The sequence below is a fragment of the Protopterus annectens genome, chromosome 9.part0 (genome assembly GCF_019279795.1).
Source record: "Protopterus annectens isolate FY-2018-M chromosome 9.part0, PAN1.0, whole genome shotgun sequence".
NCBI classification, from domain to species: domain Eukaryota; kingdom Metazoa; phylum Chordata; order Ceratodontiformes; family Protopteridae; genus Protopterus; species Protopterus annectens.
Genome location: NC_056743.1, coordinates 259,253,385 through 259,269,941, shown reverse-complemented (window position 1 = coordinate 259,269,941; position 16,557 = coordinate 259,253,385). Strand labels below are relative to the sequence as shown.

The 16,557-nt window shown below is 41.8% G+C and overlaps 1 protein-coding gene across 1 annotated transcript in view; it reads right to left on the bottom strand.

Moving 5' to 3' along the window:
* Positions 1 to 16,557, bottom strand: part of NAT10 (N-acetyltransferase 10) — a 1,889,152-nt gene that overhangs the window by 756,338 nt on the left and 1,116,257 nt on the right. Inside the window, exon 15 of the mRNA XM_044082846.1 lies at positions 2,777 to 2,873. Coding sequence (XP_043938781.1) covers positions 2,777 to 2,873 — 97 coding nt within the window. The remainder of the gene's footprint in view (positions 1 to 2,776; positions 2,874 to 16,557) is intronic.

Below are 16,557 nucleotides of genomic sequence, written 5' to 3'. Positions count from 1 at the left end.
GAGGAGTTAGATATCGAATTCAGGATAGCTAGCTGAGAGGCAATCTTTTCCTGAGCCCCAGCAGCTGAAGGATCCTGGACTACTTCCCCCAGCTCCTTGAGAATATCTCGTTGAAGCCTGGTGAAGTGACAAAGGTAATTCAGCGAACGCATTGCAAAGGTCGCTGAAGAAAACATCCGCTTTCCATACCTGTCCATGGTCCTAGAGTCCTTATTAGGAGGATGGACAGGTACTGAAGGATCCGCCAGTTCCTTCTTAGTGGCCGCCGCCACCACCATAGCATCCACAGAAACACCTTTGGACAGGAACTGTTTGTCCGAAGGGGCCGTGATGAATTTGGATGGTCTCCTGGGGACAGGTTCCACAGAATCTGGAGCCGCCCACGCCCGAGCCACTACCTGCATGAGTGGGTCGGAGACACCCAGGAGGTGGAGGGTCGGGATGCAAAAGCCTCCAGGTATACCGACTCATCCTCGGAGGGGTCAATGGAGGGCCAATTCCCCCTCTGTTTGAGGAGCTCAAGGATGTCTGAAAATGAGACATCCTCAGAGGGGACCGGGGAACCCTCCGACTCATCTAAGTCGGTATCAGATGTAGTAGACTCAGGGAGTCTGTGTGTTTCCTCTTCGTCCTCTTCCGAGGGGGTTCACCTGCAGGGTCAGGAGAAACCTCGGAAGAGGAGGAAATTCCCAATGGGGAAACCTGGGGCGATGGATCCCTGGGCCTAAGAGCAAGAGGCTGGCAAGAGGCTTCTGCAGGCACTGATGAGGGAGGAGCTAGAGGGATAGACCGTTGACCAGGCTCAGAGGCCAGGACACTCCTCATCACCTCAAAGGCTCCTCTCCCGGGAGACCTGAACACACCGCTCGAAGAAACAGGAATGGTCGGCTCCAAGGAGAGAGAAGGCTCGAGGCAGATGTCGGCGCCGAGCTTACCAAAGCCGAGCTCGAGAGGGAGGCGGGTCGGACAAGGGTCCGATGCCACTAGCCCCTCGGAGCCGACAGTGGAAACCCGCGACCGGATCCCTCCAAGGAAAGTCTCAAGGAGGAGATCGGAGCAGAGGATGACGGAGCCGAAGGATGTATCGGCTCGCATCAAACAGTCGCTGTCCCAAGAAGCTCCGGCTCCGAACTCTGGTGTAGAGTCGGAGGAGGAATCTCAAGAATTGGGGCTGTAGCCAAGTCTGTTGAGGCGGGCTATGGAGCATTTGGGCCAGTGCCTGAGACTTCAACAGCCTGCTTACCACCCTCTCCAAATCGTGGTCAGACAGCCTGGAAGATCTCGAAGATCGGCTCCGATGGCTCCGCTCCGACAAAGAGGAGACCCCGGAGCCGAGTGGATACTTAGTATCGAAGGGGACCGGGATCTCTTGCGGCGGAGCCATCGGAGCCGAAGTCCCTTGAACCCCAGATGGAGCCGAGGATCTCGGCTCCGATGCTGATAAAGTGTCGGCTCCAGCCGAGCCGACAAGGCAACAGTAGTCAGGGTATCGGAGCCGGCCGGCACCGAACCCACTACTCTGGCAGAAGAAGCATCGGTTCCAGCCGGCGATATCGGCTCCGGAGCCGGAGCCACCGGAGGAGGCTTAGACACTGTAGCCTGAGCCTCGGTGGCTTAAGAGGTTTTCCTGCCCCTTGCTTAGGAGGAGAACCTTCAGGTTTCAACAAACCTCGGAGGATCAGTTTGTTCCTCCTTTCCTGCAGGACTCTCTGGCTAAAGGCTTGACACAACGCACAGGAGTCCTGCAGGTGCAAAGGCCCCAGGCAATACACACAAGAAGTGTGACCGTCTGTCAGGGACATTTTCTGACAGCACTGGTCACACTTCTTGAAGCCTGAGACCTTGCCTTCCCTAGACATCCTAAAGGATATACACAAACAGTCCCCACAAACACACAACTTAATCCCTACACAGACACACAGGAAGGGAATAACTTGGGGAACTAGGCCTGACTAAAACTTTCACTGAAAAAACTATATTAAAAGTTTAAAAAGGAAGGAATAGGGTGGGCTGTACTAAATACAGGCTAACCTAACACTGAAGGGAAATTAAACCCCTAACTAACTTTTTTCTTATTTAACAAGAAAAACTTACCTCAGCTGGCAAAGGAGACCTCTTTCGCTAAGCGGCAAACGAGATCTGAGGTAGTTCCGCCTTGCATCATGGGATATAGGGTTGCCTCGAGCTGGTAAAAGGAGTTCTCGAGCTAAAGCTAGTGCCGAGTCGGAGCCGAGGATCGGCTCCGAACCCATCCAGCAAGAATGAAGGCGAGATTGACAACTTAACATTGTACAAAGAAGCATCCCCTCTAGAGATCAGGGATTAAGCCTGGACACTAAACTAAAATCTAGCTGATGGAAAAGTATGATGCTGGCATGCTAAGAAGATACTAAACATTTGTGTAAGCATATGGTTGGCCTCTAATTTAAGTACTTTACTGCATTGTCTGAGAAGGGGCACTGGTGCATTTCAGAAAACTCCATGCAATCACCCCCCCCTTGAGGTGACACCCACTAGCATAAGAAGGTTTAGAAGGAAAGACCTCATATGCAGGCAAGGTCTCTACTGAAATGAGGGACCCATAAAATGGTGATGTGGGGAATGGATGGGGTAGAGCAAAAAAAAATGGTCACTAGTAACCAGGTATTCTAAATGGCTAGCAGGTTATGAAGCCAAAAGAGGGAGTCAACACAATTTGAAAAAGTAATGAGACCTAGATTTGTGGAATTATTTGGGACACACTAACAGCCCATTAAACCTCATTGTTTTCTCTTACCTTATAGTGAGATGCAACATACAGTGCCATCATTTTTTGCAGAAATGCTTCAGATGCCTTATGATAACAAAACAGTGTGTCACGGTTGACAAAATATCTATATAATGCATTAAGGAAAAATACTGCTCTAACTGAATAATGTACAAGTTTGTTATGAAAAGTCTTACAAAGAAAAATGCGGTGCTGCTACATCCATCTTCTAGCAGGGCTCAGTATGCAATTCATTTTACCTCAAAGTAGTAATGTTTTCCCAGACAACTAAAACACATCTGGCAGGATGCTGTTGACAAACCCAGTATCAGAAAAAAAAAATGAAGCTCGCCTATCTGCTACACTAGTTCTTGTTATGAAAGAGTACTCCAGTTTCAGTTACCACTGGCTCACTTGTAGATACTGTACTACTTCATAAGAAACTGAAATCATTTTGAGACTTTCCTAAAAGTACTAAAAAACAATGCCATACATGTGGAACACTAATACAAAAGGTCAGAGAGTGCAGTTGTGTGTGCAACTCACCTAAACAGCAAATTTCAAGTACAACAGCACTGTTGCAATATCATTCCTTACTCTGTGGATTTTTTTTTCAAATATAATTTTTATTGCATTTCACTTCTATTTAAATACAGGAAAAGAATGACACAGAAAATATACATACAAGGTACTTGGGATATCAAGTTTCAGTCGTCCAAATATAATATACATAACATAAATCATCAATGTTAGGGTAACAATAATACAGAATTGTCTAATAATCAAGCTACTCTTAAATGAGCTGTAAAACAAACATTTACATAAAGATAGTATACAACATATTGAAAATGTGACATTAAAACATTGCAACCAGATATTCTAGACTACCTAAATAAACATTCTGTCTTGCACTATGTACAATATATACATTGACGTCACCTTAATGTTCATCTTATATGCGTTTGCCATGACCTGTACACTGTTATTGTAGGTATTTCTATAATAATTGCCTTTAGTTTCCCTTAATTATGTAAAGTAATATTGATGATGAAGTCCCTTGGTCATAAATCAATTTTGTCCTAGGATTTCTAAAAGCGTTTTCCAATGTTTTTGATAGTAAGATAGTTTTTTTTTTTTGGCTTCTTGTAATTAATTTGCTGGCTAATAAGTATTTTATAGCCATTCCTTTAAATTCTTCCCATGTGATTTTACTTCTATCTAACCAATTTTGGGCTATATATGATTTGATCATTGCACACAATGCGACTATGATGTGTTTATTTTCGTATGAGAAATTATTAGAGAATATATGTAAAACTGCCATTTCCCATGACAGGGTAGATTTGGTGTATCCCTTTTTTTCTAACTTGGTTCTTAGCGAACACCACAGCTTGTAAACATTTTTACAGCTCCAAAAAATATGAAGGGCGTCAGCAACAATGTTTTGGCATACGGTACAATAAGGGGAGTGGGAGGAATTAGTTTTGCTAAGAAAAAGGGGTGTGTGATACGTATTGTTATTGATCATAATTTGGGTATAAATTAGTTTTTTAAGGGGAGTTAATTTCAAAGTAAGTTCAATAACATCAGATTTTTGCTCATCAGTTATCTTATTATTTTTCTCTTCCAAAAATTTGGAATATAGAATTGCATCTTGATATCGACTTCGTTATTAATCTATATATATATTTGATAACATTTTAGATCTGGACAGTAGCAGGTTAATAAATCTGATATACCTGCATGTCTTGGTTGTCTATTTTGACATTCATAGTAATTGTGTTGATCAGGTATATTAATTGGTTGTTTATGGTATTATAGCTTTTATTTACTTCAAGTTTTTGTCTAATATTGTCAACTGAGAAACTTTTGATCTGATATAGGTCCCATGCAGTGATATTTTTAATTTTTGGATACTGATTCAGGTTTAATATAGTATTGTTTAATTTATTAGGATTAAGGTGTACTGGCTGCCCCAATACCAAAGTATCTTTAAGATTTAGGGAGGCTACCAGCTTTTGAAATATTACAGTGTTTCTTATTATGGGATGAACCTTAAAATGCTTTAAAGTCTTAGAATTTAGAAAGGGTACTGCTCTAGGATTTAAATTGCATGAGATTAGATGACTGTAATGTATTTTAATCCACAGTGGATACCATGCTTTGTTGGATGGTTCAAAATTTGCTATTTGTATAATTCGACTAGCGTTTAGTATGCTGTAGTATGTTTGGAATTCAGGTAGGCCTAGGCCCCCTTTTTGTTTGGGCAATGTTAATTTAGTGTATTTTATTCTTGTACTTTTTGGATGCCAAATAAACTTTCCTAGTAGCGTTTCAAGTTTGGAGAAGAAATACATTTTTTGGTATATTTTGGTTAATAGCACTAAAATGAAACAATAGTCTTGGACGAATATTCATTTTAACTATGGCCGCCTTAGCTAGTGGAGATAGATTGAGGTTTAACCATCTCTTAGTGTCTTCAGTGATGTTAGACCAGGTTTTAAACAAGTTATTTTTAGTCATGTCAGATTGGGGGCGAGTAAACAGAATACCCAGATATTTGAGATAATTGATTTTAATTTTAGTTACAGGGAAATAGAATTCCTTATGTCCTAGAGTATTCATAAGGAATATTATGGATTTATTAGGGTTAATCACATAATTAGATATTTTTGAGAATTTTTCAATGGAGTTTAGTATCTTATTCAAATCAGTATTAGGGAATTCAAAATAAATGTCAAGACTGTCAGCAAAAGCAGTATACTTTATTGGGACTTTGGAAATATTCATAATATGGTGGTAAGTTCTTTGTGATATTTTAAGCAGCAGAGGTTCTATGTATATATTGAACAAGTAAGGTGATAGTGGGCATCCTTGCCTTGTACCATTCACTATTTGAATAGGCACTGATTGCTTTTTATGTATAGATAGCGTTGTTGTGGCATTTTTGTATAAAGCCCTAACCATATTTATATGGCCCTCAGGAATACTAAATTTCTTGAGTATATTTAATAAAAAAATCTAAATTTACTCTATCAAAAGCTTTGGGTGCATCTACTGACAGTGCATAGTTAGGGCATTTATCATTCGCTTTTAAACTAATGATTGAATCAATATTAAGTGTGTTGTCATATATTTGTCTGTTGTTCATAAAGCCTAGTTGCTCAGAAGATATAATTTGAGGTAGAATTTGTTTGATTCTACTAGCTAGTATTGTAGAAATAATTTTAATATCAATATTTATGAGTCCTATCTGCCTGTAGTTATTTGGGTTTGATGTATCAGATTTGGGTTTTGGTATAAATATAGTTTTTGAGTTATTGATATACAGGTCTTTGGTACCATACTTTATTATGTATCTGTATACTTTCAGTAGTATAGGAGCTAGCCGTTTCTTGAAAGTCTTGTAAAATTCCGCCACGTAACCATCAGGCCCTGGTGATTTACCTGGTTTCAACTTATTTACAGCAGCAATGATTTCTTCTACACTTAAGGAAGCTTTAAGATTATTTATGTGCGTCTCATTCAGTACTGGAAATTGTAACTCTTCGGTAAATTGATGAAATAATGACTCAAACTGGTCTTGGCGGCCATAAAGTTTTTGGTATATCTCTTCAAAAGCTGCAACGATCTCATCATCTGTCTCTAAAGTTTTGTTATTATAATTTAGTTGCTTTATTTTGGTAGGAGGATTCTTAACGTTTATGATTCTTGCCAGTGCTTTTGAGGGCGATTGAGCCCATTCGGCATATTTGTGAAGGAGTTTAATTTCATTGATTGAGTACTGTTGTGTTTGAATTTCACGTAGTTGTCCTTGTAGTGTAACCATTTGACTTTCAAGTACTTGTGAATAATTTATTTGCAGTTCTGACTCTATATTTATTTAATTTTGATTCTATTAATATGACTTTTTCTCTGTTTATTTTTTTAAAGAAAGCAGCTTTTTGAATTAATATACCCCTAACAGTGGCTTTTGTAGCTTGCCATTGAATGTCGTATGGTATATCTTCTACTTCTAGGTTTTTATAAGTTTGGGTAAGAATGTCTATGATATTTTGTGAAACATCTTTAAGCTTTAGTAAGTTAGTATTTAACGTCCAGTTCATAACTATTTGGGGTCCTTGCACTGAGCTGCCCAAATTTAGTGTAACATTTATCTTTGCATGATCCGATATTGTCCTAGGTTCACTACTGTATGTGACTGTATTATTTAATAAGATTTCAGATATTAAAAATACACCTATCCTAGACCAAGACATGTGATATGGTGAATAAGTGAATTTACTAGTAGTTATACTATTTCTATAGTTTTCAAATGGGTCAGCTAATTTAAAATCTTCCATTATTTCAGCTATTAGTGTAGTAAGCTGAATTGATTGCTTGTTATTCTTATTTGTCCTATCAAGTTCTGTATTAATTAACATATTCCAGTCACCTCCTATGTTACAGAAGTAATTAGGATAGTTCTCTAAGATTCTGTATATCTCGTATAGATAAGTTATTTGGTGCAAACATGGGGCATAAACATTCAGGACTAAGAAAGGTTTTTTAAATGGTGGCAGTTCGCAAGTAAAATAACACTATCTACCATTTGGGTCACAGCTACCTTTCCATATATTACCATCAAAAGATTTTTTTTTAACTACTATGGCAACTCCCCTAGAAGCCGTACTGTCACCAGCAGCAACAATATATTTCACCCACTTTTTCGTATCTTTTTCCCATTGCTCTTTCAACATATGCGTTTCTTGTATGAAAGTTATCGCTACCTTAGACTTAAAAATTAAGTGCATTAATAGATTCTTTTTTTTCTTATCTTGTAAGCCCTTTACATTCCATGAATCCACAGAGATCATCTAAAGGGTATAATACACAGATTGCTGGCTTTCAGAATAAGTGGATATATATAGGGACAAAATAACATTTCAAAATTATTAGAATTTTTTGTACATATCAATGGTGTGGATATAAGTGTGACATCACTCCCTTTCAGAACCCCCCCCCCCGTGCATACCCACGCTAGCCTACTACCTGAAAGAGAGGTAAAAGGAATATTAACAACTACAATACAAAAGGTTTCTGTCATTCTAAGTCCCAGCAATAAAACATCACACATAACAGCATGCCCACACAAATCATGTATAAAAGATATGCATTCTAACCATTAGTTCATTTGAAAATAATTAAGATGAGCATATTTTAACTGAAATTTATATATCTAGCTTAATAGGCAAATAGCAATCTAATCAAAATATAGTACAAAGCAAACTGTCACATTTTAACTGTGTTCACACAGAGTAACATACACAACTGATTTTACCTTAATATAGTTTTGTCAAACAGTGTTTGCATGCTCCTTGTTATGCCGGTCATATGTACATTCCTAATATATCTATATCGATATATCTATATCTATATCTATCTATATATATATATATATATATATATATATATATATATATATCTATATATATATATATATATATATATATATATATATATATATATATATATATACTTGCTGGGAATACATTTACTGCTACAGTTATCCCTGGGTGTCCATTTATCATGTAAGAATTGAGCATATATACCAAAAATAAAAAAAAACAGCACTGTGATCATAAAAAGAAAAAAAATACGAGACAGAAAAACAAAGAATCCCTATATATTCTCTGCTGTACAAGATTGGTATGCTTACACTTGATGCATACTTATTTTAAAGCTTAAGAAAGCATATTTTAACACTATGTAAAAAGTACAGTTTTGTACCTACCATAAATGTAGATGTTAGAGTGTATACCCTGCTGCAGTCATCACACTTGGGTTATCCAGCCATCAGGCGGTCCCGCAGTCGGCCCGAATTCCAAAGTCTTGGTCCAGCGTCGGTTGCTGTCGCTTCTTCCCTGACGTCAGTCAGGGTATATAAGAGGCATCCAACGCCATTTTCTTCAGTTTTTCTTGCCCCATATGTCAGGTGCCCCCCCCCCCCCAATGGTGGTCAGTAGATAGTACCAATAATAAAAAGTGTAGCATAAACAAAAAATCCCTCCAGCTATAAGCAAATACACCACAAAGGTTGTAACAGATTTTAAGGTATAGAAAGGTCTTACGTTAGGGTCAGAGGGGATGGAGGGAGGGTAACCTGGACTGCAGCAGGGTATACACTCGAACATCTACATTTATGGTAGGTACAAAACTGTACTATGTTCATCGTGTTACCCTGCTGCAGTCATCACACTTGGGTAGAATCCCAAAGCTAAGGATGGGAGGTGGAGTCAAACAGGGTTAGAGGAGGCTAGAAGGCTCTGCAAAACTACAGTGGCAAAGCCAGCTCTAGTCTTAGAGTAAAGTGGTAAGTGGTAATGTTTGGTGAAGGTGTATACTGAACTCCAAGTTGCAGCTTCCAGAATATCCTTGGTTGGCACCCCCCTGAGGAAGGCTGTAGATGTAGCTGCTGCCCTGGTAGAGTGGAGCCTTATGCTAGCAGGAACTGATTTTCCATGGTGGGTGTAGCAAAAACGTATGCAATGTTCTATCCATTTGGAAATGGTCTGTTTTGAGATAGCCTTTCCTTGTGTTGCTGTAGCATAGGATACAAAAAGCTGGTCAGATTTTCTGAAAACCTTAGTTTTATCCAAGTAGTAACGCAGCTGCCTGTGAATGTCCAAGGAATGTAGGAATCTTTCTCCTTTGTTCTGTGGATATGGAAAGAAGGTGGGTAAATGGATGGTTTGATTTAGAGCCACACTGGATACCACCTTAGGCATAAAGGAGGGGTTAGTTCGTAGAGAAACTCTGTCTTGATGAAAATGAGGAAAGGCTCTACTGCCATTAGTGCCTGAAGCTCTGAAACTCTTCTCGCTGAAGTAATTGCTAGCAGCAGGGCAGTCTTCCATGATATAAACTTTAAGTCAGCTGAGAAAGCTGGCTCAAAAGGAGGTAGCGTAAGTTTTTCCAGAACAAAGTTTAAGTCCCAAGTAGGTGTTGGTGCTCTCCTGGGAGGCCTAATGTTTTTGGCCCCTCTGAGAAACTACCTTAGGAGTGGATGTGAACATGAGAGGATTCGTGTTGTAGTGAGCTGAAATAGCTGAGGCATGGATTTTAATAGATGAAAAAGAAAGCCCTTTGTGTAACATCTCAGTTAAATATTGCAGAATCTGAGGTATGTCAGGCTGAAGGGTATTTTGGCCTTTAGCTTGGTTCCAGGCGCAAAACCTTTTCCATTTGTCTGAGTAGGCTTTCCTGGTGCTGGGCCTCCTGGCCTCCAGAATAACATCCATAACAGCTTGTGAGAGAGGAGCTGGCTTGGTTGCTTAGGTGATTTGCCGTGCAGCCAAGTTTAAGGTTTTGAGCTGGCTGTGTAAAATCCGATTGTCTTGCTGTGTGAGCAGATGGGTAATTTGTGGTAGAATCCACGGTGGGCCCTGGGCCATATTCCTTAACAGTGGATACCAGTGCTGGCATGGCCAGTCTGGGGCAATGAGTATCATTTGGGGTCTCTCCATCCTGACTCTCAGCAGCACCTTTGTGAGAAGGGGTAATGAAGGAAAGGCATATACTGTCAGCATTTTCCAACTGAATGAGAGTGAGTCCACTTTCCAAGCTTGATGGTGAAAGGTCCTTGTGCAAAATTCTGTTAGTTCTCAGTTTTGGGGGTTGGCAAACAGGTCTATGTCTGGGAGCCCCCATTTCTGAGTTATCATTGCAAATACTTGTGGATCCAGTTTCCACTTGTGGGGATCCATGATGTTTCTGCTCAGGTCGTCTGCCAATGTGTTCTTTTTTCCTGGCAGGAAATGAGCTTGTAATTGAACTTGGTAAGCCAGTGCTGTGTTCCACAAGGTCATTGCTTGCCTGCATAGAGGGTAGGCGTGTGTACCCCCTTGCTTGTTTATGTACCACATTACTGTGGTGTTGTCTGTCCTTATGATAAGCTGTCCTGGATGCAAGAGGTCCTTGAAGGCTGTCAGAGCATTTTGTACAGCTAGCATTTCTTTTTGATTGATGTGCAGATTCCTTTGATCTGCAGTCCATATGCCTTGAATGCACCGTCCTGCCATGTGTGCCCCCCGTCCGATGCATCTGTTGTCATAGTTTGCCTGGCTGGGGGTAAGGTGAAAGGCTGACCCTTGTTGAGGTGACATGCCTGTGACCACCATAGAAACTCCTGTTGAAGGCAGGGAATGAGAGGTATCATTGTTTCCAAGCTGTGGCTGTGTTGAGTCCATACGCTTTTTAGGTACCATTGTAATTTCCTCATATGCAGTTGGCAAATGGTATTAGTAGTATGCAAGATGCCATGAAGCCCAAGGCCTGCAGAATTTTTCTTGCAGGGAGTTGGGTCTTTGTTGACATTGTTCTGAAGTATTGAGTTAATTGTAGTTGTTTGTCTGGCATCAGATAAGCCACCTGGGCCGTTGCGTTCAAGCTGGCACCCAGGAATGTCATATTTTGTGAGGGCACTAGTTTTGATTTCTTTTCGTTTACTGTGTACCCTAGGCAACTTAAAAGATGTTTTACAAAAGCCAGGTGTTGTAAGAGAATGTCCTTGCTTTCTGCTTGGATGAGGCAGTCGTCCAGGTATGGGTATATTTGAATTCCTCTTTGTCTGCAGTATGCAATTACTGGTGCCAGACATTTTGTGAAGACCCTGGGTGCAGTAGATAAGCCAAAGGGCAGTGCAGAGAATTGGTAATGGGTTGAACCTGCAATGAAACTGAGGTATCTTCTGCAATTTTGTCTGATAGGGACATGCAGGTATGCCTCCTTGAGGTCCAACATTACTAGCCAAGCTTTCTTGCCCAACATGGGAAGAAGCTGCTGTAGTGTTAGCATCTTGAATTTGGGTACTTGCAAGAAGGTGTTTAAAATTGAAAGGTCCAGAATGGGTCTCCAAGCATTGTCCTTTCTGGGGACTAGGAAGAGCCTTGAGTAAAATCCTTGGCCTTGCTCCTGTGTAGGTACCAGTTGAATGGCTCTCATGTCCATGAGAGCTGTAATTTGTTTTTGTGCCTCTGCCCATTGATTTTGTGGCAGGTTTGGCATTCCTTTTATCCTTGGCAAGGTGTGGAAATGGCATCTGTATCCTTGTGAGATAATGTCTAGGACCCATTTGTCCTTTGTGGCGATGCGCCAGCTGTCTGCAAAAAGTGCTAATTTTCCTCCCAAGGGAGCTACCAAGAGAGTTTTGCTTGGCAGTTTGAGGTTTAAGTCATTGTGTTTGCCTTCTAGTAGTTTGGGACCTGTCTTCTCCTCCCTTATGTGCTGCAGTGCCCCATTGGCGAGGTTTGTAAGGGATTTGTGCTTGTCCTCTGCCCCTTGGGCGCCTGTATTTACCCCTCTGTGGTCTGTCAGAAGCTGGAAAGGACCAATTTTTTGTTGGCCAATTTCTGCTGAAGCGTGGGGGCTGTACCTGTAAGAAATCTTTGACAGTCTGCTTAGATTTTGCCTTATCCTCCATTTTCTTTAAAACCTCCTCTGCTTTAACCCCAATAAGACATCCTGCTGTAAGGGTGCATCTAGTAACTTTGCTTTAACATGATCAGGCAGAGATTGTTCCTTTAACCAAGCATGCCTACGTACAACAGACCCAGTAACAGCTGCTCTAGAGGAAGCTTCCAAGGCATCAAAACCACATTGTAAAGTATGTTTGCCCACCTGTTCAGCTGCATGCAACAGATCCTGCATTTCCTTGAATTCAGACTGTTGAGGGTGCGTGCCCATCTTTTGTTTTATTTGAGACATTAGGAATTGCTGGTATTTAGGCCTGTGAAATTGACAATTTAGTGCTCTCATAGCTAGAGTAGCTGAGGTGTAAACCTTCTTCCCCCACTTATCTAGTGCTCTGGAGTCCCTTTCAGAGGGTACAGGATTTTTAGCCATAGAAGCCTTAGCCCCTTTGGGACCATGGGAGATTGTCTCTGGATCAGCAACAGGACTTTTGTATAGGAATTTGTGAGAGTCAGGCACTCTATAGTATCTATCTGGTTTGGCTGGAGCAGGAGGCAGAGAATCTGGATTTAGACTAGATTCTAAGAAAACATCATCCACAATGTCTAAAACTGGGGAGATAGCAAGTGGTCTGTGCTGGGGGAGTAAAAGAAACTCTCGGAGCCTTTTCTTTGAGTCGGAGTAGTCCTGACCTTCCCAGTGGAAATGTTCCCTCATGGTATGTAAGGTTTCCCCAAAGGAATAATCTTCAGGGGGAGAAGCCAAGGGAATAGAGTCTTCAGCATCAGAATCTTCATAAGGGGGAAAGGAGTAATCCTGTTCCTCAGAGGAGCCTGAGGAAACAGACACTTGATCAGAGGAGGCATAATCCTTCTCTTGTCTAGGCCTTTTGTTGGGGGGAGGGTTGGGAACCCCTGATCAAAGAAATCAAATCTTCAGCCATTTTAAGCATCTGTTTCTTAGGCATAGGGCCTTGACCTGGAGACTGAAGTGTAGTCTTTTTTGGTTTTAGAGGAGTCTTATGCCTAGCAAAAGATTTTATGGTGAGAGTAATCGGTCTGAAGACACCTTCAGAAACCAAAGGTGTTTCTACAGCACCAGCTTCTCCTTCTGCAATGTCGTCGGCAGGGCCTAAAGAAAATGGCTGCGTCAGCCTAGAACTCTCTGCTGGAGAATCCAAAGTGGTCTGGGGATCCAATTCAGCGGTAGCCAGGGGATGCGTATGCGCCTCACTGAAAACCGGAGAACCGGCGACCGGCCCAGCCAAGGCCTCGGAGTCTGGCTTGGATCTAGGCTGCCTTTCTTTATCTTTGTTTTTTATGCACGCCGGTAGTCGGTTGCTCTAACGGCATAGTGTAATTTAATTTCCTACCTAAGTAGTGTCGTGCAAAATCAAAGCGTCACTTTATAGTTCGCTTATTGAACCTAGCACAAAACCGACAACGAGTGACGTCGTGGTCTGGGCCTAGGCAAGGTATACAAAAAGAATGAAAGTCCTTATGAGGTATTTGCTTCCCACAAGAAATGCAATTGTTAACTTTTTCTGACAGCGGACTGAGGCAAGAAAAGGTTCCCCAACGGGGTACTTAGCTTTGAAGACTTCGGACTGAAACTCGATTCGAAAATCTCAGGTGTCGGCCGACCGGCAATTGTGAATTGCTTCTGCTTCGGGCACCGCGCAAGAAGAACTGAAGAAAATGGCGTTGGATGCCTCTCATATACCCCTGGCGCACTGACGTCAGGGAAGAAGCGACAGCAACCGATGCCGGACCAAGACTTTGGAATTCGGGCCGACTGCAGGACCGCCTGACGGCTGGATAACCCAAGTGTGATGACTGCAGCAGGATAATACGATGAATATCAACACAAACCTAACTACAAAGGTTTGCTTTTCCTAGTATGGGCTAAGTATTTATTGCAGCTGCAACAGCTGCTACAGTTTCTAACCCAGAAGATTTTACTAGTCCAGCTTGTATATATTCAGGAAGGAACAAGAAAAAAAAAAAAAAAAAGCAGGACCTATATATTACCATTTGTATATAGTCAATTAACCTGCAGTACTATTTCTAGGCTAGATTTACCTTCCATACACCATATACACTAGAATCTTCACTTTTTTGAGTCCGGAAAAAGTAAATCCACAGGTATTCTGTTATGTGAGAGCCTTACTTTTATTTTAATTTGCAAACGTTGGTTTTCTGAGATGTTTTGGGCTTGAATGGATACCATAGTTTTTCCTTTGACCTCAGCTGTGCTTAATTTTCCTGACTCATGGTTGCAAAGGATTCTGAGTAATTTAGTTCATTTGCGACATTGTGGAGATGCTCCCTAATCTGTAGTTGGAGTGCTCAAATGAAAAACAATGAATCCAAGCAAAAAACAAGAAGTTATGCACTCACCATAATGTTCGATGTATGCAGTCCATCTCGCCTCACATTCTTACCTGTGGGTTCGGAGCCGAATGTCGGCTCCGACTCGGCCATACTTTTTAGCTCGAAGTCTTTCTATTGGCTGGGCTAAGATGGTATCCCATGCTGCACTGCTCTCTATCCCCAGATCTAGTTTGCTGCGAGCACCAGCACTCATTCTCCATGCATACCACCACCTAAGGAAAGGAAAAACAAACCAAGAATGAAGGGAACTCTGTAACCAGACCTAACCTCCAGAACCTCCAGAACGGGGTAAGGAGGGGTGGTAAGTAAGAATGTGAGGCAAGATGGACCACATACATCTAACGTTATGGTGAGTACATAACTTCTTGATGTTATGCAGTCCAATCTCGCCTACATTCTTACCTGTGGAACAGCGTCCCCAGCACCTAAATCCTGGGAAGCTCAGTGGAAAATACTCCTGAGCACTGTGGAATCAAAGGAAGACCTGCCCCTAGATACCACATCTAACTTGTAATGAGTAACAAAGGTGTGAGGAGATGCCCAAGAAGCCGCAGCACAAATATCATCCATAGACAATCTGGCCTGAAAAGCTGTAGATGTAGATACAGACCGAGTAGAGTGAGCCTTAACCCGGAACGGTACATCTTTTCCCCCAGAAGTATAAATGAAATACAACTGGAAATCCACCTGGACAACGTGACTTTTGAAACAGGAGACCCAATTCTGTTTTCCAAAAATGAAACAAACAACTGATCAGATTTTCTGAGGTCTTTTGTTCTGTGCAAATAAAAACGTAATTGTCTGTGCACATCCAACTGATTAAATTTGAATTCTGCCTTGTTTGAGAACTGAGGAAAAAACACTGGCAATTCAACAGATTGGTTAAGGTTACTGTCTGACGCGACTTTGGGAAGAAAGGAGAGGTTCAGCCTGAGAGAAACCCTGTCCTTATAAAAAATCAAATAAGGGGGTTTGATTGATAAAGCTTGAAGCTCCGAAACGCATCTGGCTGACGTGATGGCTACCAAAAAGACAGTCTTCTAAGTTAAGAATTTTAAATCGCAAGTGGCTGCAGGCTCAAAGGGAGGTGAAGTAAGACCCTGTAGAACAAAGTTTAAGTCCCAAGGCATAACAAGTTCCGGGACCAGAGGACGAAGTAACAAATTGCCCTTCAGGAAAGCCTTACAGAGTCTATGTGCCATCAGACTAGGTTCATCGGCGACATGAAAGGTAGAAATTGCGCCAACTGGACTTTAATGGCTGCGGCCAGGGAACCCTGGTTAAAAAGCATAGACAGGAACTCCAATACAGACGAAATTGGAGCTGTGTAAGGGTCAATCTTTTTGGCATGTGCCCAGATTGAAAACCTCTTCCATTTGCTGTAATAAATCTTCCTGGTCGAGGGCTTATGAGAGGAAGATAAAATATGAACCACCTCCAGTGAAAATTGATGAAGGCTAACTAATGACGGAAGTGGAGTAGCCAGGCTGTCAACAGGAGGGTCCGAAGAGAGGGATGGAGCTGCCCTGACATGTGCGTCAGTAAGTCTGGTTGTGGGTCCAGAATCCAAGGAGCGTCCATGAGATAGGGATGGAAAAAGGGGAACCAAATTTGACGAGGCCAGTGTGGGGCAATCAGAATTATTTTGCTTCCCAAGGATTGCACTTTCTGAATAACCTTTGACAGTAAGGGAACCGGAGGGAAGGCATATAGCAGACCGGAGGGCCAATCGTGGACTAGTGCTTCCCTGGGTGACTCCTCCTGAGGGGGATCAGTGTGAAGTAGCTGCTGCATTTGGCATTGAGGGGGCTGGCAAAAAGGTCGCAGCAAGGCTGACCCCACCTGCAGAAAATCTGCTCCGCAACTTGACAGTTCAGGGACCACTCGTAAGGCATCAGAATAGCTCTGGTTAGCCTGTCTGCGATCATATTGCCGGAGTATGCGTTGCCACCAGAAAACGTTGGGAAA